General features: G+C 32.7%; 1 protein-coding gene across 1 annotated transcript; it reads right to left on the reverse strand.

Moving 5' to 3' along the window:
• Window positions 1-1,761: 1,761 nt before the first annotated feature.
• On the reverse strand, window positions 1,762-26,478 carry LOC132543774 (inositol-trisphosphate 3-kinase homolog). Its single transcript, XM_060207298.1, has 10 exons — window positions 25,999-26,478; window positions 7,540-7,624; window positions 6,737-6,886; window positions 6,278-6,350; window positions 5,394-5,529; window positions 5,056-5,112; window positions 4,715-4,768; window positions 3,703-3,822; window positions 2,805-2,981; window positions 1,762-2,510 (listed from the first exon to the last, which is right to left on the reverse strand). The coding sequence occupies exons 1-10, from the start codon at window positions 26,476-26,478 to the stop codon at window positions 2,427-2,429; spliced, it is 1,416 nt and encodes a 471-aa protein (XP_060063281.1). The 3' UTR covers window positions 1,762-2,426.
• Window positions 26,479-27,759: the final 1,281 nt, after the last annotated feature.

Consider the following 27,759-nt stretch of genomic DNA (forward strand, 5'->3'; position numbering starts at 1 on the left):
CCTATTTTTCATAAATTACTATTTTTTCTCTTTGGATTACCCCTATTTCAACAGAAATTACATTTAGATCTTTCAGTTTTATTGGTTTTAGAGTACCATTTGATAGATTTTATATGTATTCTGTTTTAAAAATGGTCTTACATCATTCTGAAGTTGTTAGAACAGTCAATCACAAAGCGCTGAATAACTGTAAATCATTTTAAGCCCAGAAGGCTCCTACTCGCATCCTTTGGAACCCAAGTTATTTTCCCCTAGTCTCATAAAGGTAACTTTCCCCTATATCCTACACTGATCTCTGCTAATTGTTCCAATATAAGTTAACACAAGATTGTGTGACCTGTTTCTAACACAGTGAAATGGAAATATTGCCATTCTTCCTAACTATAACTGGAAATAGATTGGTTTGTTATCTTCAAACAAAATGAAGGAAAGAAATCCAAACAAAGTTCAAATTATAACAAAATATTTGTGAATCACACTTATTGTGCATTTCAATTTGGGAGAGCGCATGAAGCAAAGTTCACCCTGTCATCCAATCAAATCACTTTGAAGTGTTGCACCACATGTGGTATAACATGTATGTTTATACAACAGTTGGAATAATTAATTGATGCTTTTGGAGGTGAATAACACCCATTTATTGTGTTAAAAATATTGTTTATAAAAAGCATCCTAAATCCTTCAGAATTTATCTGGCAATAAGCCTATGTCTGGTAATAAGCCCACCCATATACACTACTTTTATCGTAAAAAAATGTTATTGAATTGTCTGCAATATATAAGCCAAACCCTGATTATGCCTAACCCTGATAATAAGTAAAAATTTGTGTTGGCCTCCTGGGATTTTTGAAGGTTAAATAGGGTACATTTATATCTCAATATATCAATTAGTATATGTATTCATATTACATATCAATCAATGCTGGTAATATCAAATTTGAATATTGCACCTCGAAACAGAATGCACAAAATGAAATGATAGTGCTAAGAATTCTACTGCTGTTTATTAAAAAAAGGGTTTTATCTTGACACTGCAATGAATCCAAAATAATTGTATATTTCTCTGAATATTTTTCTTTTTATTGCTCTAATTTTAACAGTTTTTACTTTTTTATTACATAAGTATAAAATTTTATTTCATCTTATATATATACTCTGCTTTAAGCGAGAATTGTGCTATCACTTTCTGACTTGTCTACATAAGCGATCATGCATATTTCACCTTTGGCGTTGTACATGTAAATTGTAATTTGTAAATGTTTTAATCGTTTATAATAAACTTGCAATCTCAATCTACCTTCTATGTAATGATGTAAAGAATGCAGGATTTATAAAATAAATTGACTGTTATTATGTATATAATGCTTCTGATAGACTGTAGATATTAAGTTACAACCTTGGCTGATACACAGCATGAAGACAAGTGAGCCCTTAACATCCAATTGTTTGATTGACATATATAATTAATTGACTTTCTCTATAAAAATTTCCCCATCAAGATAAATATTGTAACCAAAGAGATATAACATTATTTGAACATGAATTATGTTGGGATATTTGCAAATCAGCAATTATTTATGAAATTTTTATAACAATTACCATACATTTAGTTAATTTGCATTGTTTACCCTTAATCGATCAGTGAGTTATCTACCCTTTTAGAATTCTCTAACCTGCATCAATATTTACCCTGGTTGAATTAACAAACATTTTATACCTAATTCATTAAGACTTATTTATTTTTATCTTTATATTGTTTATTCCTATTGAGTTTTCCAACCTAGTGTTTGATAAGTAAACATACTTTTTCAAACTCAGACAAAATTAATTGAATTATTGCAATAAGAATACATTATCATCAGATAATCAGGTATTACCAGTAACACAGTATTTACTGATTTGGTTATCTCCCCTTCTTCTGGGATGGGAGGGGGGATCTTATACACATCTGCCCTTTAGAGTTGTCTATTCTTGTCATGCATGGAAATTCAGAACATATATGTGTGAATTTGAAATCTTTTTTGCCTTATAAAAAAGTTCAAACTAAAAATCAACATCTTAAATAAGTGATTCCATTAATCAAATATACATATCCCAGTTATGACAGGTTACCTTAACTGAAATAAGATAAAAGGCTGACAACCATATGTAAAGCATCAACTAGAAAGCTTTAGAGTGTATAGTTGTATATACTATGCCGCTTTTCATCCAGGGGAGATAACTCCAACACTGACCAGACTTATAGTAAAGGTGTGTAAACTTTTTGACACTTGCTAGTCTCTATGCAACTTGTGACAACTCCTCTTAATGATCAATTTCACAGAAAAAACATTGTTATCACAGCATGTATTTCTGAGGTCAATGTGAACGTGACCTCTATATCATAACACTCCGACCTTGACCAAGGTCATCATAACATAGTAACTTCACCGTTCTGTTGTGGAATGCGAAGGAAAAGTCTGTGATGTAGAATTTTTACTAGATTCTGGAAATTCTAATTCTTCAAATATCTGAAAAAAATAAATGAAAAAGAAAATGAAAATGTCACTGTTTGTTGTGGATTTGTTGCAAAAATTCACCTTTGAATTTACATATTAATTGTTTTCAACACACACACAAAAAATTGATGTTTGAAAGTGAAATTATTTAGACCAAGTTTACAAATCATAACTGCAATCTAGATTTAAAATACTTTTGTCTGTAATTGAAAATTAAATAATGAATTGAGGTTTGTGTTTTCAAATTTTAAAGAGCTCTAGTTATAATACTGACATTCAAAATAAGTATTCTGAAATTCTAAATACCTTGATTAGATTGTCTAAACCTGATAGGTAGCCATCTTCATGGTTGCCTAGCACCCATGGTTTTCTATGCGTTAGTAATTTGCCTTCGTCTACTGCCATCGCTTTGGAGAAATCTATCATCCACACTCCTGTGTGACCTTCATTGTCATACATTACTAACAAGGAACTACCAATCATCTGCAAGATAACAAACGTGCCATCCAATGAAATGAAACATAACATAGTATTTTTATATCAACCTACACTCTGTCAAGTCTAGATCACTAAATCAGCATGAGAGCTGATAGGGGAAGTATCTGTAAATAGTCATATCAAAAACTGATGTGTTAAAAGCTATAGGTTTCAGTGTCGATATCCTAATTCTTATCTTAATTTAGTTCCTAATTAATGGTTGTGATTGTGATTTTATTTTATTTCGGTTTTACAAGATTTCCATATTAATTTCTCTATTCTTCGTTATCATTTTTTGGGAGAATTAGAATTAATGATACTGTAATGTGTAATTAACAAGTTTCTGCTAAAAAAAAACACCAAGAAAAACATTTCAACAAATGAATCTACACTGATTTCTGTTATATCTGCAAAACATATGTCAAACTTAAACCCAGATACTTGCAAAAGAAGTCATATCTGGTCTTTTTACCAAAAGGAAACTTCTCCCTATCAGCTAATTTTTTTCATTTGTAAATTTGTTATAAAGTATGGATATTTATCTTATTTAATGAATTTTTCTCAATGATGGAAAATGTCCTCCATTCCAAAACTTTTACTTTATAAGGAATACAATATTTTATGATAAATTTTACATGGCCAATATGATTTAATGTGCAATACATCATTATAAAAACAAATGATGAAAACTTGCATATCATCTAACAAAGAAAAGTGAACCCCTTACCTCATGTGACATTAGGAATGCTGATTTCTCAAATTTCCTCCTTACACAGCGCAGTTTCTCACAAATCTCACATCTGGCTTTTTCATTGTTCCTCAAGTACTTTTTTAGCAAGCACAAATTCTAAAAGAAGTAGAAAAAAACCTTAAATTGTCTTCACAACTAGTGGTATTTAAACTTAAATTATGATATGTTATCAGCTATGTTTTTTACTGTTTTGGTGAAGAATCTTATAACAAAAATTACTGCTAAATTCTACAATTTCATTTACATTGGTAAGGGTTTTTAATTCTATTCGTAAAACTGTAATTATTTTGTATTAAGCCCAGGGCCATGTTTCATGAGTCTTCCTTAACTTAAGGGAATCTTACCTACTACAGAAATACATAACATAAGTTAAGGAAAATCTTAAATTTAATGAAATTCCCTAACTTTATATGTAATGCTTTCTGACAGACAATTTTGAGTTAAGGAATATTTTTCAAGTTAAGGAAGATTTGTGAAACTTGGACCAGTGAACAACACTTCACCAACAAAATATCATGGATATCAAACTCAAAAAAGTGTGATCAAGTTTGACCATATTTATCCTGCAATAAGCCTTGGAGCTGGCAGACAAATTCAGTCATGGAGTTTGATGTTGGGCTCATTTATGAACAATAAAATTGCATTTGTTTGTAATTCAGCTGAACATTAACCCTTATGGGTGGACTTATACCGATCATGGGCTTATAAAACTACTACTGGTAGGCTTATATTTGGATCAACACAAAAACAAAACTATTTTCTATCATCTTATTCACTAATTATTCTGGATGTACCGTTACATCATACTTGTATCTAACAGGACAGAACAGAATCAAATACAATATCTGACTATAACAAGTTCCCTTTTTTTTAAAGCTTATTCCAAAATAAAAGCATGAATTTATTCAAAGTTTAAGCAGAAATGGCCAAAATGAGGTATATCTTCTGAATCAAAACATATCTGACAAGTCTATGATGTTTGACCCACCTGATCTTTTGTCTTCACCTTCTTTAAATTTGTCTCTGGAGCTTCTCCCGCAAGCTGAAAAATAAAGATGAATGATATTTGTTATGAACCCATGAACATAAAAACAACTGAAAATACAAGATGTATTCGGTACTTTTACATATAAACAAACTGATCATTCCTAATTTAGTTAAAATCTCCAAATACATTCCAACTTATCATTACTTAAATACAGTAACTGAAAGTCTTATTTTAAGGTTTGAATCCGTATACAGAATGGAATTTCTTCATCCACTCAGAGTGTGGCAATGTAACTGCTGGACAAACTTATCATGTATTTACGATGTCTCAATCTTACTTACCCGCAGTGCTTCAATTCTAAACCCAAATTCAGCTGTAGAACTCTCCTGTTCACGAAACTGAAAAAAATAATGAAAAATTGTGCAAACGACACACAAGTAAAAATCACCCTCTCTGCCCTATGACTCAAATTTAGAATTAGATACAGTAAAGCAAAGTGATGAAATATCACTTTGTTTCTCCTTCATGGACTTATGAGAGACACTATGGACCAACACTGCCATAAATATGAACCAGGATGGACAATGGTTCTGATTTTAAGTATATCTACTGAATATTCGAAAACTTGGAGTTTTTACAAGAACAATTAAATCAGCGTAGCTTTAACTTTAAACCTCACCTGCATGTATCGCAGTTTGGTAATGGACTTAGTTTTCTGTTCACTCTCTGTGGGAGCATTTGGATCAAGCGCTATCATTTTTTCGTACAGGTCTTGACGCTGTACTGGGTTCTTCACCTCAGCCTCTAGGAATGTTCTGTTGATACAAAATCAAACTTCTCTCATATAAATCTTACTAGGGTTAACATATTTATATGTACTAATCTGACAGGAATAAATGTTCATCCCAATTTCACAAGAACCAATGTTTATCCCAACTTCATATGAATCAAGATCAATCCAAACTTTCAAAGAATCAACATTTTTCTCAACTTTTCAAGAATCATATTAAAACAATATTCTATTTCTCACATTCATATGTTACAAGTATTGTACATATACAGAATATTTAGGAAATCAAACTAGAAGCTTATACCTCTAATGTATATACATAAGTCCATTTAAACAGTTTTTATTTCAATTTCCCAATCACAAATAATGCTTTTTTGAAACCAGTTTTAGTTGAAGATTTTTTTTTATACAACATACCAAAATCATTCTAAATTTTGCCATCAATATGAAATTTTTGATATCATCTATATGATTAAAATTCAACCTTCACCTGATCTCAAATTACAAGTCAACCTTTTACCTTCCCTGATCACAAGTCAACCTATGCCCTTACCTTGTCACAATTCAACCTTTAACCTTCCTGATTACAATTCAACCTTTTTCCTTCTCTTATCGCAAGTCAACCTATGCCCTTACCTTGTCACAATTCAACCTTTAACCTTCCTGATTACAATTCAGCCTTTACCTTCCCCAATAAGAACTCAACATTTAACTTTCCCTAATCACAATTAAACCTTTACCATCCATTGACCACAATTCAATCTTTTACCCACCTTTTCCCAATCTTGATGTCCATGATGTTTGGGTTGGTGAAGTGTTGTAACAGATCCTCCATCTCTATGAAGACTGAATAATACTTAAGGATCAAAAACCAGATATGAAATATTTCCATGGTTCCTAGACATTTCTTTGATAACAATTACCTGACTCAAATAAGTAGTTGTAGAACCATGCTAAAGTTACCAGCACCTTGTTTCTATGGTGAGTGTAAGATCACCATGGTTACATGGTTTATATGAAAAAAGTTGTATGAACACTGTTGGTGTAACTCTATATGGTTGCCAAGGAGATGTATGTGAATGTTGTGTTGGTGTAACTATGGTTGCCAGGGAGATATATCTATATGTTGTGTTGGTGTAACTATGGTTGCCAGGGAGATATATCTATATGTTGTGTTGGTGTAACTATGGTTGCCAGGGAGATGCCATGTTTGGTATTAGTAACAAGGATACACTCAGAATTGTATTCCACTTCACGGTAATAGATCGGGACAATATCGTGTGCCGTGTCCTCCATCAGGGCCTCATATGCCTTCGTTTCAGTGTTGTCTTTGGTGATGCGACGTTTCCAGATGGTATTTGGGCCAGCTGGGGCAAATGAGCCTGTAAGGACACCAAAATGATGTTTGTTTTAACTGTTTACATTACGAATGAACTGTTTGTTATTTTTAATAGCAGTCATCAAACTAACAAATTTAGGATATGTTTGTTGTGGAACATATTCACCAGACTTTCCGCACAATTTATCACATAGTCACAACAATACTGCCAGAACACTGACTTCATTGGCAAAACAACACTCAGAAATAGGACAAGTGAAGGAGACGATAAACCTATAGCTAAGTAACCACAACCATACAACACTTTTACCAATGACAAGTTTTTAGGTTAATCAAAAATTCTCCACCTGTTACTTTAGCAATATATCATAAACACACATGGCAGACTGGGAGATTTCAGTGATTTTTATCCTATGAATAGACTATAACCCTATATTTTACAGAAATCTTATTTTGTTGCTGTTTGCAATAAAAGTGTTGTGCTTGAATCTAGTTGTACTAATTACAGTTTCTGCATATTGTTTATATACAAAAAGTAGTAATTATTAGTTTAATAATGATGCACAAATTATAATTGGATTAGAGTGTAGTCATGAGCTAAAATTTGATGGCGCCAAATTAAGTAAGTTTACAGCAAAGCCCTAGATTTACCTGTGATGTATGTGATGGTAAGTCATGTAAGATATATATATATACCTGGATGACCAGCCAGCTGTATCCAAGCATTTTTTCGGTTCTTCAGTAACGCGTCACTGGCAGGTGCTGTCAGATCTAAGGCAGTCTGTAAAATACAAACATTGTAACAGTGATTTACTATTACATCAGACCTAGGTTTTTCTATAAAGACTTTGTTAAATCTCATCATATTGACTGCATGTCCATTTGTAGTCCACTCAAATTGCTGCATCAATAAAATTACTATATCCATCCAGCCATTCAATCCCACAAGTCGCCTTATAAGCCCATCCATGAAAATCGTAATTCAATAAGATTATAAACAAATATCAACTCATTGTTCTGTAATAAGCCCAACTGGGCTTTGGAAGGATAAATACTGTATCTGAATACCTGTACTACAACAACCATTACATTGTCTTCACAAACCGAGTATATTCAATGGTCCCTTATATAACTAAGATCCAATCAAACATTACGATATCTTCGCAAACCCAATACATCCGATTGCCACTTTGGATTCCACAGAATGACCAGATTCTCTGTATATACACTCTGAAACTATATTTTTTTACTTCCAAATATCAACACAATTTACAATTCAGACCAAAAAGTGAATTGACTACTGACATGTGTTCCAGGGTGAAATAAAGCCTGCATTTAATACAAACATTCCACATGCAGTCTGATCGTTGTAATACAGACCTCGAGTGGCCTATTCAGGCTTCCACAAGTCATATCTGGAATTTCAGTGTTTAAAAATGTTCAGAATTTTCCTAAATAGACAATGACTTAAAAAAAAACTAAAAAATGTTCTCTCTAAATATGCTAAAACTGATCTAAACTTTCACCACAGCACATACAGGATATGTGCCTAAATTACTTAAATATTTACATGTATCTTAATAAATCTTTGTTATCTGTCAGTGTCTTATAATTAATCTTAGAGACAATTAATGCTTTAATTAGCTCTAGTCTAATCTAATATGAATTTTAATAGCCTTAAACACAATAAGCAATGGTCTGCATGCTGAAGTCCAATTCTGCCACATACAAAACAAACCCTTCAAGGTGAGGTTTAAATCACACATATCTTTAGGAAGCATTATTACATCCAACTTGATTTTTCCAATGATTACTTGTTATGCCCATGTATAAAATTTAGGACAAAACTTTAAAAATGTGTGAACGCTTACAAATTTCAAGTTGTCAAAAGAGGATCTATGAAATTAGCTTTTTATTTTTTTCGGAGTCTTAGAATTTTGCATAAACATTTGATAACCCTTATGAAAAAAAACCAATATCTCAGATTTTTTTTTCACGAACCAAATCAAAAGTCATGACAGTTATTTTTCTTTATAGTATACATTAAACTTCTTACTAATTCACCCTTGAACAAAATAGACAAATTATATATTATATTTTGTGATAATTTTATGTAAATTTTCATTATTTTTCTGTTCTTTTTTCTTTTCTTGAAAGATTTGCTCTTCATGAGCAGGCAATATGATCATCTAAATCTAGAATTAAGAATTTCATGAGAAGCGAAATATACATTAAAAACTTTAACAATTTAATAATCTACTTACTAGAACTGATTCATCTTATATAATATACAGGGTAAATGAAAATACTTTTGTGATTATGTAACATTTATCCAGTCGGAAACCTTATGACTAATATATCATAAACAACACTGTAGGAGTGCTTACATCAAAGACTGAGTGAAAACACTCCACGCACTTCCTGGATGACACAATATCCTAACAAAGTTTACACAGCTCTTCATGGCCAAATGTTATCTATGAATGACATTTTATCACTGTTTTCATTCCATAAATATCTGTTCTATTCGATAAGATAGACCTTTTTATTCATATCATGTCGCTATCTACATTTCATCATTTCCGAGTGAAATGATGATTTCTTCTTTAATTCTTAAATTAATTGTCTGAATTTCGAGTAAAATAAATTTGAATTTCCTTAAATTGAAACTGTATTCATAATCTGAGAATTACTCTCGATTTTCGTGGGGAATTTGAAAGTTTTCATTGATTTCATGGGTAATTTTAAACCACAAATTTAAATGTCCACAAAACGTTAGAATAAGTATATAATTGAGGTGTTCCGTTGGGGGTGGGGTTGGGGGGGGGGGGGGGGGGGGGGGAGGGGGGGCAGGACACATTATACAGATAGCCTTAATAATTACCAGGTAATGTAACTGGCTTAATTGCTGGATAAATGTTTTCTGTCCCGTATATATGTACTGTATATATGTGTATATTGTCCTGAATTGATCTCTACATACCTTTCTCATTATCATAGCTACTTTTTATCCAAAGGTAGCAGCTGTTTTAGACACAATGAACATAACATACAGTTTTATCTGTTTTCTTATATTTTGAATTCTTCCATCACTTGACATAAACCAGTTTTTACTCATTTTTAAGTTAGCATTTTGAATTCTCAAAAAAAAAAAAAAAATGAAAACAATGCATGGCTGTGACCTAGATTTTAAAATGTTTCATTCATTGATGAAGAACCAATAACAAAGTATTGCTAAGTTATGTTAGGTGTGAAAGGTTACTGTGTCATATGTGTTAATCATGTCTGAAATCAAATTACTTCCTTAATTTAACTTAAACTGATTTAATTAAAATCAAAATATCTTAATCTTTGTTGACACATTCATTTTAAATAACACGAAGATGAATGTTAAGCAGCGTAATCTGAATGAATTATGTAAATATGAATTTACAATAAGAACAATTACCAGTACATGTTTGGTTTTAGAAGGACACTTCCAATGCAATAGAGCGCTGTGTAACATAACTGATATAAGCAGTCAAATTTCACACAAAGTGAATCAATTTTACTCGTTGAAACGGTAAAGAACGGGACTTTATCTAAATGTCCAAAGAAATATTGTAATGGTTATTTCTGAAAGGAAACTACAATAAAAAAAATCTAAATGGATATTTTGAAAATGAAATTAAAACGGAAAGTAATTGGCCTCTTTGTAAGTTTCGTGAAACAAATCACTTTTGCTTCATTTTTCAGAAAAACTATGAAAAAACCGAACCATAGAAAATCCTGAATGTCCATCTGAGTGAGTACAGATGAGACACCCAGTACATTTCCTTCCTGGTAAAACAGATAAATGATACCTATCAGTTATCATCAAATAAATGAAATTGACCCTTGACCTTGTTATATTGGAGACTATAAACAAAATCTATGGTATAGAAACTTGACTCCACAGCACTTAATAGTCACTAGCTTATACTATACAGTCATCAGAGATCCCAGTAAACACGTTTCAGTCCTTGGTGACTATTTAATCACGAATTTGACTTTGTTAGTTATTAGAAAACCGTTTTTTACACTGATTTCTTTTGGCCCCTTTTTGTCATCAATAGCAAACTCTCTATCAATAAAGAAATAAACGACTAAAATTTGTTACATGTTTCAATAGAAGGAAGTGAAAGCTTTTTGGCTTGAGTTCCCCTTCCTTCACTCTAAACCAGACAAATTATGTCTGGATTGTTTGCCTGATGTACAGACTCAGGCCAGAGAAAGGTTATAATTGCATAACCCAGTGACACACATTCAGTACAGGTAATAAGTCTAAAACACCACAGCATTCCTTTTTGATTTTGACTGAAGACGTGTTATATACAAACCTGCCCATCAAATCATCAATTTTTCCTGTACTTGTCTTAGGATTTGTGCAGTATTGTATTTATAACATATTTGAAGTAACCAAGTTTTATTGTGTCTACAGAATATTGTACCTGTATTCACAATTTTTTTAAAAATATTTCTGTACATTGTTTAATTGAAATGTACACACAAAGTATTACTAATGTAATTTTCAGAATCTTGAAAATAGTGTATTGTCAATATTACTATAGAGGTGTGGATTGAAAATGTATGATATGATGAATGGATTTATCTCAGTTTATGGCTGGCATATGAACTTCAATCTTTATTAAATATCATTTTGATTTAATTTAGATTTACAATTCATCTAAGATAATGCATTGTATATGGTAATTGATTTACTGATTGTCCAGCACTATTGCACATGAGTATGCTGTATATGAAATGTTTACTTTCCGATATTTCTTGTGACACAAGGAATAAAATAATATGAATCTGCATGTTGTGTGGTTCATTAATGATCTGTCACCTGATTGAAAAATCATTTGGCCGACATAACGCCTCATGTCTTTTCTAAATTTGAAAATTTGAAAAATGAGTTGTAGAACTTCTTTCTACCATAACCTTTTAATATAAAATTATATATATTGTGTACAGCATTTTTTCGCCCCTCATTGACACTTTCGTTAAGAATACATCGTAGGTTGTCTGATTGGCTCATCAATATGCAAATAAGATCACCATGTCTCAGAAAAGTACATTAACCTTTGAACTTTAATGATCCAAAAATAGGAACAAATTCTGAACATCAAAATTAGATTTTCACTCGTATTAGTAAATTGTGACTGAAATACATTCAATGCCAATCATTGTCAAGTAATATCATGACCATACTAAACATTTATGTGTGATGTTTCCATGACTACAGCTGTCACTTTCATTGACAAAATGGCCGACATTTTTCCAAAAGAACTTTTCTTCAAAAATGTTTCTTATGATTTAACACTGCAAGTGTTACCATCTTATTATATAAAGTGAAACTGAACCATCTTGGGCAAGTCATCAAACCAATGTCAGGTATTTTATCTTATGATTTTGATAATAAAAAAATGCCATTTGCAAATATTCAAGTATAAGAAACATTTAATTCAAAATTTAAGGTAAACATTGAGAACTTTATCTATTTACGACAGTCCATATTGTCAAATCCTTATCTACATGAAATTTAAATGATGTCTGTATCAGATTTCCGTCGGTCACTATCACTAACAATTTTAACATTGAATTTGCATCACAATATGAAAACAAGCAGGATCTATTAGAAAATTTAGATCTATTATCCAAACTCAAAATGTATTTTTAAGGGATTGTCTGTAATAATTACCATATATATCCTAGCTGTAATTATAAGCCCACAGGGCTAAGATATTATATATATTTATTTATAATGACTTAATACACACACAAGGAAATAATTGAATCCAACCTGCATGTACATAATGCTGATTATGACAGTGCACTGCGTGACTTCATCTGAAATCTTATCTACTTTCTATAAATATATCAGGAACTTTTCATTTGATATTTTACTACATTACATATCAGATACACATGTGAAAATTATAGCTCTGTACAGGTAAATCTTATTGTTTTGTATGGTAAACAACTTTCATCTCATAAACTCAATGAATTAGCATCGTATTACTGTCAAAAGGTGACAGAAAAAAAACACTAGATGTAGATATAGAAATGCAGTTCGACTGATCACTTAACTGTTTAGAATATTAAACTATGATTGACCCTTTCACCATTACACTCCTAGATCTAAATATATCCTTATTTATAATAATATACAGATATTGACACTTAATTCTCCACACATATAACTGCTGGAAACAGTTATAAACTAAATTATATTTTAAGTCAAGTGTGTCATAGGACCACATTCATATCCCATGATTCATGTAGTTGTAGCTGATGAAAGCTTATAAGGAAAATTTCTATATATCTACTAAGCTACAAGACCATGTCTGCTAATAAGCCCACCCACGTCTATGACTGTTCAGTAACAATACTATTTCAGTCCTTACAACCTTTGATTCGAATTGTATGATACAAATTATATGTAAATTTATAGGATTACAATGGCAAAAAGATAATAATTATGTCATTCATGAAAATAGATGGTTACGTTACATGTTAATACTTTAACACTTTATGTGAGCCATTTTTGTTGTCATGTTGAAAATATTCACCACAATTAGTGCATTACATTTCAAACTATGGTTGTAATTGACAGACAGAAGTGGAAAAAGATCTGATATTGTGAAGCATAAAAACTTGACGTAAACTCACTGACTTTCCATACACAAAATTTAAACTATAACAGTGAAACCTGTAGATGTAAATGACATCAGATTTCTACATCCTAATTTACCCAAATTTTAGATTTCTGAATCCTAACTTACCCAAGTCCTTGATTTCCCAAACAGAGTTGATTCCATTCCGTTTCTTTTACTTAATGTGAACAATTTATGTGTAGTATTGCAAGTGTGATGCAAATTATTATAGATAATCCTCAAAACATGTTTAATACGTAGATGACGTCCGTGTAAGCTGAGGGGGCACTGATGAATGTGAATATTATCAGCCAGAATATTACATCTTTATCTACACTGGTCTGTTAGTAACAGGTGGTGTACCAGGTATTGTAATCAGATGTACCAGGTATGTAACAGGTGTAGCAGGTAATATAACAGGTGTAACAGGTAGTATAACAGGTAATATAACAGGTGTAACAGGTAATATAACAGGTGTAACAGGTAGTATAACAGGTGTAACAGGTAGTATAACAGGTGTAACAGGTAATATAACAGGTGTAACAGGTAGTATAACAGGTGTAACAGGTAATATAACAGGTGTAACAGGTATTATAACAGGTGTAACAGGTATTATAACAGGTGTAACAGGTATTATAACAGGTGTAACAGGTATTATAACAGGTGTAACAGGTAATATAACACGTGTAACAGGTAGTATAACAGGTGTAACAGGTAATATAACAGGTGTAACAGGTAGTATAACAGGTGTAACAGGTAATATAACAGGTAGTATAACAGGTGTAACAGGTAATATAACAGATGTAACAGGTAATATAACAGGTGTAACAGGTAGTATAACAGGTATTATAACAGATGTAACAGGTATTATAACAGGTGTAACAGGTAGTATAACAGGTGTACCAGGTAATATAACAGGTATAACAGGTATAATTATAGGTATTTTAATATCAATCACAACAACATCAGAGTAGGTACTTTAATCTATTTAGCTGATTTGGTCTTGATGAGACCCAGAGAAGGTGATACCAGTAGGCGGTACTAAATAAATATTTCTGCCACGATTTTTCCAACTGCTCAATCACCCTGCATACCCCAGAGTATCCAGCTAACTTACCAATATGAACAGTGTTGGCTCAAATGCCTAAATTCTTCTAGGTATTTTAACATGTTTAAAGGTGTTACAACAGGTGAACTTGTGTTTTAACAGGTGTTACAACAGGTGTACAGATTTTTAACAGGTGTTATAACAAGTCTACTAGTCTTATAACAAGTGATCAGTGTTATAACAGGTGTACATGTTTTACAACAGGAGTACAGGTGTTGTATCACTGCACATGGGAAAATAATAACACCGTACATGATGGAATAATAACACTGTACATGGAATTATAACATTGTACATGGTGGAATAATAACACCGTACATGGTGGAATAATAACAATGTACATGGTGGAATAATAACTCTGTACATGGTGGTGGAATAATAACACCGTACATGGTGGAATAATAACACTGTACATGGTGGAATATTTACATAACACCGTACATGGTGGAATAATAACACCGTACATGGTGGAATAATAACACCGTACATGGTGGAATAATAACACTGTACATAGTGGAATAAATAAATCATTCCTATTAATTCCTAATTAGTTTATAAATTAAGTGTCACTTTTCTTCCGAACATTTTTTATCTTATATTTAGTCAATAACATGAATTGTACATTTTGATATAACAGATCACTGATTTCTAACTAAAGATATGCATAAAAGGCTTAATTAAAAAGGAAAGTTGAAAATTCAAAATGTATATTCCAAAAGTAAACAAGTAATAGATAAAGAATTTAGTCGGAAGACAGAATGAACTAGAGAAGGGACAAAAAAGGAAGTGCGGTAATATCATACACTGGAAAAGATTGTGGAGTGACTTCAGTATTACAATAATAAAGAGCAGAAATTTAATTTAATTACCTTTAACAGTAGTGACAAGCAGCTTTCCATATGCATGTGTAATATTTTTGTAAGAAAATTCTGCATCCTAGATAAACATAAAATCCCTCTGTCGCTGTGTTCACGGTTGTATTAAATGTATCCGAACACGTACAGACTTCTTTATCCACAGCAGTAATAGGTAGATACTGGTTGTAGCTAGTTTCTGTCACATTTAAACACAAATAATTGTACAACAGAAATCTAATCCTTAAACACTATGGTCTCTTCCTGACAGCTGTAAAATCCAGGTCTCTCTGTGTTTTTAGAACACAATGTTGATACCCTGTGTTATAACAGAGATGTTTCTGTATTTTGTTTTAAATGTCCTTGCTCCTGTAGTGTTAGACCTAAACACTGAATCTCATTGTACGTTTTAAGAGTAAATTTTCTCCTTCGTCAAAATCACAAACGTTCTTTGTACATATTATCAGTACAACTGACTTACTGTATAACACACACACACACACACGTCCTAGAGTGTGTTAATGACTATAATATATGATGTGTATAATTGCCGTTCTGTGTCCTATACATCCTTACGTGACACTCAGGCATGTCAACATAGAGGCCCCCCAATCCCATATATACTCTGTCTCAGTCGTCTGAATCACCGGACAATCGTGGGGTTAAGTCTCATCCGTCATTCACTATTCGGATATCCTTTGTGAAAAGTTTCTCCTTTCACTGTTGACGTTTGTAATTTTTTTACTTATTTACAGGTAAATAAGTTACAACTAGGATTGGCGATTATATCACGGGTGTGTGTGTATTTTACAGGTGAACCTTAAGGGTATTTTTAAATCTGAGGTGACTGCACCAGAAGTAAAGTTACCTTGTCGATCAGGTACACCATATCTATTTTATATCATTGGCAGACATTAATGATATACAACACCTGTGGCTATGTCATACCCATACCAGTGAAGTAAACACACCCATCAACATATTAAATAAACAAGGCAAAACATTACTTTTTGTACTCATAGATTCTGTCTAATTTGAAGATTAACACAATCTGCATGTCACGATAATAACAAAATTTTAGTTGATGATTTTTTTCGTGAGAAACATGCATATGATGATGATCGTGTATGTGATATTTTTAAATGACGTGAACGTGTTTGTACCCGAGAAAGGTGACTATTGAACACACCTACAGAACTGTTATTACTGTTAATCATAGACATATCAATTTCACAATCACAATCAAAACAATATTTGTTTATGCCTATTTACTCCCACCCAAAAATTCCATGTTCTTTTTAACTTCATAAGTTTACATTTTATCATTTAAATTCATAAACTAATAAAACTACATTTTAGTCCGGTTTAAGAACATGAAATTTCCATTCCACAAACAGTGGTACTGTAAATATCTGGAAATAAGCTTATACCTTGTGATAAGTCCATTCATATTGCTATCAAAAGTAGTTTTCAGAATCGCTAATTCACTAACTGTCCTGTAATAAGCCAATCCCTTCACTCTGCAGGGTTAGAATTTGTGCCCTGGATTCCCTGAACCTTCTGGACTTAATGTTCTACAGGATAACAATGGTACCTATTACATTATCAAACCATTATGTTTGTCTTCTAATGATCATGCAAATAGCTACAAGGTTTAATTGTAAAGACTGAGTTCTGTTGGGATCATGTTCCACAATTATATTAAGACTTTATAAGTGATGGGGTTTACGTTTAATTAAAGTACAGTCTGACAGGAAAGGAAACATCTAATGATGAAGAGCTAACTTCACATTTACCTCACAAGTACTTAACGGACTCTTGTTTTATTTTTAAACAATTCATTTTTTGTTATCATGGGCGAATATAAAACTATTAATTTCCCGGGGAGATTTATTTTCAATGATTTCATGCGTAATTCCTGATCCAGGAATAATGATATGTCCACAGACTGTCAATCTGGGTATTGATAAAGTAGATTTATAGAGCTAAATATAACGAAGATAACAAGTATCCACGAAATAGATATTTAAAAAAAAAAATAAATAAATAAAAAGAGAGCCCAACAAAATTATGCAATATACTGTTAACCTACATTTATTAGTAGTAATCTTATTTCAGCTTTTTTTTTTGCTTTTTTTTGAGCAGGACAAAATGGTCTGGTAAAGAACCTGTACATTAAGCACAGCATAATCATACAACAGTTTCTTTAAAACACCCTTTTCAACAAATTTGGGAAAGGGTATTTTTATCTCATTTAGGGAAAAACTGATCATTTGGAAAGGAAATTTTAAGGCCGGAACAATCTTGGGAATTAAACCATATTATGAAATAAATCCTATTGGGAGTGAGCACAGGCACTCGAGGCCAGGATATTATTTTTTAAACGTTGATTTTTGTTTTAGCACTCATGACTGACGTTATTTAAACGAAATATCAGCAGAATTCAAGTTTATGTGCCGGTTGACAAATCCGAGGTCCACGGTCATTAAAAATACACCGTGGACCTCGGATTTGTCAACCGGCACATAAACTTGAATTCTGCTGATATTTCGTTTAAATAACGTCAGTCATGAGTGCTAAAACAAAAATCAACGTTTAAAAAATAATATCCTGGCCTCGAGTGCCTGTGGGAGTGAGGCCCATATTTGGTCCTACCACTAGTAACAGCCTCATCTGTCTCAATGGTCCTTGAGCCCTCAGCAAAAGCTCTCCTTTATGTAGTTAAAGATATATTACAACAATAATGGTAGATATGTGTCCAAATTTTAAAAATGTGCTAATTCACCAAAAAATGATAATGCATTGAAATTATATTAAGCCAAATTCAGCATGTCATTTACAGTATGCAATAACATCATTTTCTACAGGTGACAAAGAATATGTGACTGCATACCCTGCCAATAACCTGAATGATGAATTTGTACAGTCTGCTAAACCATTATAATGGGCATGATTATACTGATAAAATACCATCAATTTAAGCAATCCTTTAACAAGTTATACTTCTGGAACTGTTTCTTGGATATGAATTATCTCCCCTTGACTGTAAAAAAAAGCCTTGACATTCATATTTTCTGAATGACAGAGGTATGACTGTTTATATTTACTGAGCAGTACAAACAAAATATGACCATATAAATAACACAAACATATATAATGCTGCTTGGTAAATGATAAAACAACACTTTCAATTATGCCAAAAACTGATTTCTAGTTCCCTTCAAAATGAACAGGTTTTTTATCACATTACTAGGATGTGTCATGTCAACTGGGTCCAAATTAATGGATTTATCTAGATTGATAACATTACATCGTTGTAATTAAGTCTTTACAATACGGATACTACAACTGTATAAATTTGTCAAGATCTCCTGAGCTAACCTTGATTCAGAGATCAATATCATTAAACAATTATCAGCTGTATTCAGGAGTGCAACTGACCTAAATAATTAGTTCAGTTAAGACAGCAACTACACAATGGTACAAATGCATTTGATATTACAATAAAGGAGATCAATTATTAAGAAATATTCTGATTTAATATAAATATAAACTTTATTTATCTTACAACAATTGCAAAACAGGGAAAACCTACGTGGTCGGACAGGTGACCCCTTACCTTTTCACATCCGTTCCGGGAATCAAACCCCGGTCGGCTAGGTGAAAGGCGAGTGTATTACCACTGCGCCACCCGACCACCCTGATTTCTTATTTCTACGGCTGTCATACACAGAACATGTGCAATATTGGTTTTGTTCTGACAGAACTAATGATGCTCTACTGGTGTAAAATTTTCTTTAAATGTTTTGATTAATACAAATCTTGTTCTATCTGATTGCATGAGACATAAATTCAAGTTTAACAACATTTAAGTCCTGTTTTGATACATATCTAGTTCAAGAGAAGAAACAACAAGTTTATTTTCATAACAACAGCCATCTTGAAAGAAGCATCAGAAATTTTTCTCAAATTTAATGAATTTTATATAAGACTGTGATCCATTTTTACAGCCTTGTCACCATAAACCTTTCTGTTTCTCTTAAGCAGAAGCAGATAGGAAGCAGAAGTTCTTGAAAGGATTTAATCCTCATAAAAAATAATTAAAAAGAAAAAAAAAAATGAAATATTGTTTTACTTAGGGTTAGGGTAACACACAAATTTCAGGAATATAAAATTCCCATTGAGCTTTATCTTCAGAAGTCACCAGATTTAATTTCTCCAAGGATTAGAAAAAAAACATTTTTTCAACTTGGGCAGTTGAATAATTCTGTTTACTGACAGTTTCACTGTACATCATCCAATCAAATAATAAACAGCCTGGCAGGTAAATAGCCCATCTATTAAGTAGTGAGGTCCTTGGTTCGAATCCCAGCAGAAGCAATCAAAGTAATGGAGACCCATGTTACAAAAAAACAAATATATAGTATTTCATTGTCTTGCATCAAGCAGATTGTGACTTTATGAAAGAATCTTTGTTATAAAATTAAGCTGAAGTACTCAATATTTCTTCTGAGTTCATCATGAGCACAACAATTAAATTTAAAATAAACAACAGGAAAGACAATTTAGATAAAAACATCTTGTGTATTAATATTCCTAACAGAAATATCTCCAGGCAGCTCCAGTTATGATCACAAAAGTGATATATCGGTCATCCTATTTATAGATATAAACAAGAAAAGAAGAGTTCTGATTGATTCAAAACAACAATGCATCATATAATGATGTCACCGTCACCATATCACGTCAGCCATGAAAGAATAGCCTAAGGAGAGAGTAGATACACTACCCAGCCGTGATACTAACGTCGTTCACAGGGATATCAATCATAGAAAATAATGTCTTCTAATCAACAATCAGGCTTTTATCTTAATAGTGAGACAAAAGCTTTTATGTTAACACAGTCCACTATCAAGAAATTAACATCAAGCAGCATGTTGTGTTTCATGTATATGTGTGTATCTAAGACATGAAAAAAAGACATTTATCTGTAACCTCAAACCAAGAATTTAAATGAAATGTAAATACAGGTTCTATTTTTGGTACACAATAACAAAAAGTGAAAATTTACCATCTGACTGGAATATATAACAAAGGACAAAGGGGGTATACATCTTTACATAATGTGAACATAAACATTAATACTACTGGTCCCAATGCCAAAACTCACATAAAAAAACAAACTATTACATAATTAAAGGCCCATAACTCCTTATGATGACGATCGTATGATCCAATTTCAGAACGTTCTGAATATTGTAAAAGGTTACATTAACATGTCTATACATGGACAAAGCTAGTACAGCACATTACTATTGTTACTGCAACTCTACACCAACATCCACAAAAACTCTCATATGTTAAATTTGGCAGGTAATGTATGGTTAATTACATAAGGAACATGTTCCAAACAGATGATCAGGTTACAGGTGAGACAGGCAAAAGACACTGATTTTGATGGCTGAGATTTTTTCATTTCGTAATATTTATTTTCTATACATTATACAACATCATCATGGTTTCAAAACAAGCTGTAATTCTGCTTCAGGGCAAATTATGGGTCACATCAAAGAACATATGTGTTGTATATTAAAGGGAATGATATTTGGGAAGTACAAAACGGCGCAGCACATAGGACCAGGCAAGGGTAGCTTGCATAGTAGGAGTAGGATTTTAAAGAATTTGCTCTGTTTCCCCATTGGTCCCTGCCCCTCCCATCCCAGGGGGCCAAGACCTTCTGTTTATACAAAATTGATTCTCCTAAATCTAGCAATGCTTCCGACCAAATTAGATCAAAATCCAATGATTCCTAGAGGAGAAGTAGGATTTTAAAATTTCCTGTTTCAGGCACCTATTCCTCAGCCGTTTGGAGATTGAGACAAATCATTTGTAAGAAATTTGTTCCCTCTTTCTCCAAGGATACTTCTGACTAAATCTGGTCAAAATCCTCAAAGTCTTCTATAAATACATGTAGAAGGAAGTTTTAGGAGAAAAGGTTCGTACGGAGGATGGACACTTCGTGCAGTAAGGCATAACTTCACCACTTTGCATAGAGCTGAGGCACTTAAACTACAGATAACTCCTGGTCAAGAACATACATTTAACAATTATGCAGCATATGTACTGAACAATTTTCCAATGTCCATCTCTGTGATTTACCTGTACTGTTACATTAACAGATTAACTGTTATTCCTGGGGTCGCTGACCACAGCAAAAGGATGGTGACAAACAAGGCTATCATATGTCACTTTTCTAGTATTTATTTGCACAATTAGCAAACATGAGTACCACCGACCTAGGAGATGTCATAAACACTTGTTTGGACAAATTTTATATATTTCTGTGAAAGTTTTACATATTGTGTCTGTAAATGATTATAATTTCATTTGAATGCTTAAAATTGTTTACACTTTTTTTTATAATTTTATAAAGCAAGTAAAATGATCATTGTGTACTGATAGAATCAACATACCTTTGACAGGTACCAGAAATATAGAATCTACCTGATTCTGAAGTGAATATTATCTGTATCTCAGAACTATTGGGACTTCAGTTACCTGGGATTGATCTTTATAATCACTCTTCATTTTGTGACTTCGTAAACACATCTGTCTCTTTACAAATTTCAATAATATGACCGATAGTTTCTAAACAGCTTATCAACCAATGCATACCAATATGTACTTCTAATATCAAAACCGTATTCTTGTCTGTTATGTTGGCATTTTCTAGCAGACCCTAACAGTAAGTAGAGAATGAATGATAGTGTCTTCAGTGATAACAAACATATTTCACAAGTGTGTCTTTCCCGAGAGCACAGCACCAGTGAAAGATACAAAAAATATTAAACACACAAATGAAATATTTTTGTTATTACTGATGACACTAATAAATATTCTATTTATTACATTTTCATTAGCAAAAATAGCCAAATTACTGGCATATTTAGGGCAGAGATAAAAGGTCGAAGCTGATTAAGCTTTTCCTGGACACTACTCGTTCATCATAACTTCACAGTACATGTCAATGTAATTTTTTCATATTCACTGTTAATAATGTCACTAACAGACAAAATCTGCTGAGAGAGTTTAACCTGTGACAAGTTACTACACAGCTGAAAATATGGCGGCAACCTTAAGCTGTCGCTGTTGATGATAATGAATACTCTTGAAAGGCTAGCACTGCTTTTAAGACGTTCGGTTGGGGTTTCGGTTTAATTTCTAATAAGGTAATACCAGGTATGTGTTGCCATGTTTGCTGTCTTCCATGAAAATGAAAGTTTACCATGGAATTAAAGATTATGTTACTAGTAAACAATCTCTTAAGGTTTCTGGTTTTGTGTTTCTTGTACCGGGCTTTATGATTCGTCAATTTTCTAAATTGATTTGTGTTCTCTCTTTTCATTGGTGTAAGTCTATGAAAGTGCTAGAGAAAAATAACAAGTTATTTTTCAATAGTGAAAAATAACACTTTTATAAATGAGATATTTCTCTATACTTCCCAAACAAGAATGTAATAAAATTGTTTTCTAGAAAGTAAACATGTAAAACCATTTCTATCTATAAAGAAATTTTATCAGCACAATGTCATATTTTTCCAAGAGAGTTATAACAGCATATTTCATTATATTCCATATCCTGTGTAAATTTGGAAGAAAAGTACATTCATTCCATAATGGTTTGCTTTATACAGATGTATCAACATAACTTATAAGCTATTTGTAAAATTTTAAACTGTTAAAGTAAAAGATGTAGAATATGTGAAACATATGCATAAATTTTGGTATTTGTGAAACAACCATCGTCACATTTTGTACTTTAGTATCAGACCAGCAGTTCATACTAAATTCAATTGAGTTTGTTTATCCAAATGACAAATTTCAACACTTACACTTGCAAATTTTTTTACGAGAAATGCTTTTGTCACTTTGATCGCATCTGTACCAATCAACATGTGCGCATGCTGATATCTTTCCACTCATGCGTTACATTACACCTGCCAAGTAAAGCGCGGCAACCGATCACTACACGCTGCACCATCAACAAGACAGCAAAACTATTTACTATTCTGTTGGTTGCTTTATCCTCTGCATAACATGATATGCAAAACTGTATTTGTCTATCAACATCATCATAGTTACTGTTAGTGATTTCTTAAAAAAATTTACTTTTCACAACTCCATTCTTTCAGCTTTTCACCTCTGTATTTACACATATCACAAAAATTGATCTAAACAGTTTAAATTATCAAAAGAAAATCCGTTAAAGGTTTTTAAAAAATGGAATTAAACAGGTGTTTTGACTGTTCCATGACTACATATGTATTAATGGCTGACTTTCAAGAATCAGTGTACCATGTGTAGTGATATTACATGCAATTCCATCAGCCTCATTATTGCCACAAAATATGCATACAAATCACAGCAACTGTAGCATCATATTAGTGGAAAAAAATATATGATAAAAGCTCATGTCATATGTTCTTTCTAATGTACACAGAATGGCAAAAGAATTTTTAAAGAAAGAGTCAATATAGTATACTGAAGTGTTGTCACAGGTTTTCGAGTTTGTCTAGATACGGAGGTGATTATGGTTGTCTTCTAAAACCCAGACCTGGGATCTTGGCACCTAATGTTTGATCTTTATTTGTTCTTTAAAAAATGTATCTTTTCCCTTCTTTTTACTTCTTTTCTCTATTTTCGCTCTTAGTAATACAAAATTTGAACACTCCTTTGCAGAAATAGCAATGATAATATTTAACTGCCAAATTAAAGATGGTCACCTTTCAATAATTTTTTTCTCTGATCAGTCCCAAAATCAAACCTTCACAACTAGGGACCAAGAGGAACATGCATATGAAATCTGAGTGAGATCCATCCACTATTTCTCACGAAATAGCAATATCAAAAATTGTTTAAGGATGGCCAAACAGACTGATGATGGTGAGCTAAAAAGTACCAGCTGAGGTCTTAGTGCATGGTATTCATGTTATCAACATCAGTGATATTTCAGTAATAGAGATAATTATACTTGGACTATCTTAAAGTAAACAAAATTTCTTATAACATTTTCTTTCTTGGGTAACTTTCAAATCACAACAAGTTTGTGATCATAAACACATTTTCTACCACAACAGGAAGAATCTAATTCATTATTACAACTGTTGCTTAGACAAAACATTTAAACAATGTTTGGATTAAAATATAAACATGTTTTGATTGGCTAACACACCAAGCTTTGACCCGAGGACTAGCTGTTTTAAATAACGCAGTCCAAAGTCATATGTAGATTATTCATACATCATCAAGGACAATGCTTATGAACAGACAATGAACACTGTTACTATTTATATACAATTCTGTTTGTAGGTCTGATATGTGGTGACACATTTAACACAAATATCAACAACGCTGACAAACAATGAAAACGTCTATATATGAGTGAACTTTGAATGAATGGATGGCAGTAGTTAAGCGAGTCTTTTAGTAAATTTGGAAAAATTAAATAAAGAAATATTTTAAACAGCAGCCATCTGCTGTGCAACCTAAATCTATTATACTATATCATATCTTATACTATATAAACTTTGTTAACCATCATCATCACCTGTATATATTATACTATATAAACTTTGTTAACCATCATCATCGCCTCTATATATTGTACTATATAAACTTTGTTTACCATCATCACCTCTATATATTATACTATATAAACTTTGTTAACCATCATCATCACCTTTATATATTATACTATATAAACTTTGTTGACCATCATCATCACCTTTATATATTATACTATATAAACTTTGTTGACCATCATCATCACCTCTATATATTATACTATATAAACTTTGTTAACCATCATCATCACCTCTATATATTATACTATATAAACGTTGTAAACCATCATCGTCGCCTCTATATATTATACTATATAAACTTTGTTCATCATCCTCACAACAGCTACTTTTTGCAAATTTGCAAAAGAAAATGGCATGTTTACACTATACAACTTTTGCTATACCTTGTATGCAGTCAATTAAAAGTTGAAATTTTGGACAGAACAAAATACACTATTAACAAAAAAATTGTGGTTTTTAAACGTAACTTTCCATTGGAATAGAAGTTCTTTATAACATAACCAGAAGAAAATTTTATTGTGACATTCTGAAGGCAACACGGTCACGTTTATCAGACAAATGACCAGTGTTGAGCGTACCACAACACATTGTTACCATCTGTGTATGTTGTAGTCTGTAATCTGTTTACCATCTCATCACACTATTTTGGACCTTAGAATACAAAGGATTATGTTACAGCTAAAAAAGTTGGTTAATGCCTTACCACCTTGTAAATAACGTACGTAAGTGCTAGTAAGCTCTGCATTTGTCATTGCCTGATGAAGGTGACTGTGTAGTCACCGAAACGTCACACTCTAATCTTCTACTGGTTGTGTTACAAGAACTTCTATTCTATTTACATTAACAAAATGAAGGAAATGTTCCAGAACTTACCAATGCTAGAAGGTGTGTTAGGGCGGTGTAGGTGAGATTCTGCCCTTCAGATGTTGAATGTTTATTGTTCATACCATATGCAACCGCTGCCGCATTGCATTTTTTACATAAGGGCTTGTGTTCCACAATATGCTGGTGATTTTTCTGAGCATAGACTGTTGTCCTGTTGACCTCACTTTCACACAAACCACACATCTTATATCCTCTCCACTTTGGAAAGCGCCCAAATGTGAAGCCCTCCTTAATATGATCTCCAGTTGTCTTATGCAGGTTACAGCGATATTGCTTGTCAATGTTCATCTCTTTCGAGATACTGACGTTCAATTCAGGAAAATTTACACCTCTTGTGGATACTCGTTTTTTAAACTGTTGCTTCCTTACTTTTGGGACCATTGTTTTTACCATAGGGGACTCATGTTGAGCCTCAATCCCTCGCTCATCTGAGGGATGGTAACTTTGCTTACCAAGACAACCTCCCATGGTCACCACATTCACAGCAGTCAAACAACAGCTTATATTCAAGTCCAAGGATCACCAATAACTCACTAGAAAATATCCATATTATTCTGAACTCAAATTCAAATTTTCAAAAATTTAAAGAAACAAAACATCATAATCTCACCTAGCTACAGTGCTGAGTGTTGTGTCCATCCACAGACGGTTTTACACAGATATTGCTGGTGGATTAATACAAACTTTGAGATATCAGAAATCTATGTGTACCACATGCACTGATTAAGACATATCCCACATATCACTGTACAACCCAGACCATTAAAATGTTGCCAAAAATAAAAATTGTCACAAATAGATAGTGTTGATACAGAAACCCATTTATAAACCAATATCCTGGTCAGGCTCTGTTTGTCAGTGAATAATACCTGTTATTCTTCCTCACTAAGTCAAAATTCAGGACAGTTTAGAAATTGGATTCAAACTGAGCAATCATACGCCATTGTGTTGTAGATCATCTGTGAACGTAATACCTTGGTAAAAACAGATGATTATTGTGTCCGTAGCAAATTAACACAGCTACCCCAGATTAAGTAAAATCCCAGACATCAGTATCCATCAGCCTTCCTATCTGTTGATTCCGGGGATGACTCTGTCGCTTAATTAGGCGGGTAGCATGTACACATCTACCTGTACCTGATAAATACCTGGTTCATTACAGGTAAGTCCTACAGGTAAGGTAGCTCACTTGGTGACCCAAAAAGCCAAAGAAAACGACGGAAATTGAAAACCAGCTAGGAAACTCAGAAGTGAGAGCAGGATTAATAAATATTTGTACAGACATCAAACGCGACTGGTGAGTTTACAGCTTGTTACCATGGAAACAGATTAATGACAGTGGAGATACTCATTATTGGTGTACATGATAGATACCGTTGAATAACACTTATAAATAGCACAGCAATGAAGTATTCTCAATAATTCCATATGTATCAACGTGTAGGAATCATATGGTGTTATTTTTTTGCCTTGATCAATGATAAGTATAATACATCATTAACATCAAGGACTCAAACTGAATAGGAGGTACCTCTCAACTCAAGGTAAGCTAAACACATGTAATTAGGAAGGATGTTTGGAAACAGGAAAGGGCATTGGTCAAAGTAAGGGAAGGGCAAGAAAGGGTGGGGCTGTAATAGGAAGCAGGGCAGTAAAGGGCAAGGCAGTGTGGGGCAAAGCAGAGAGGGCATTGGTCAAGGTAAGGGCAGGGCAGGAAAGGGAAGGGCATTGGTCATGGTAAGGGCAAGG

Source organism: Ylistrum balloti, unplaced genomic scaffold (genome assembly GCF_031769215.1).
Source record: "Ylistrum balloti isolate Yb309-2 unplaced genomic scaffold, AGI_CSIRO_Ybal_v1 Utg369764, whole genome shotgun sequence".
Taxonomy (NCBI): domain Eukaryota; kingdom Metazoa; phylum Mollusca; class Bivalvia; order Pectinida; family Pectinidae; genus Ylistrum; species Ylistrum balloti.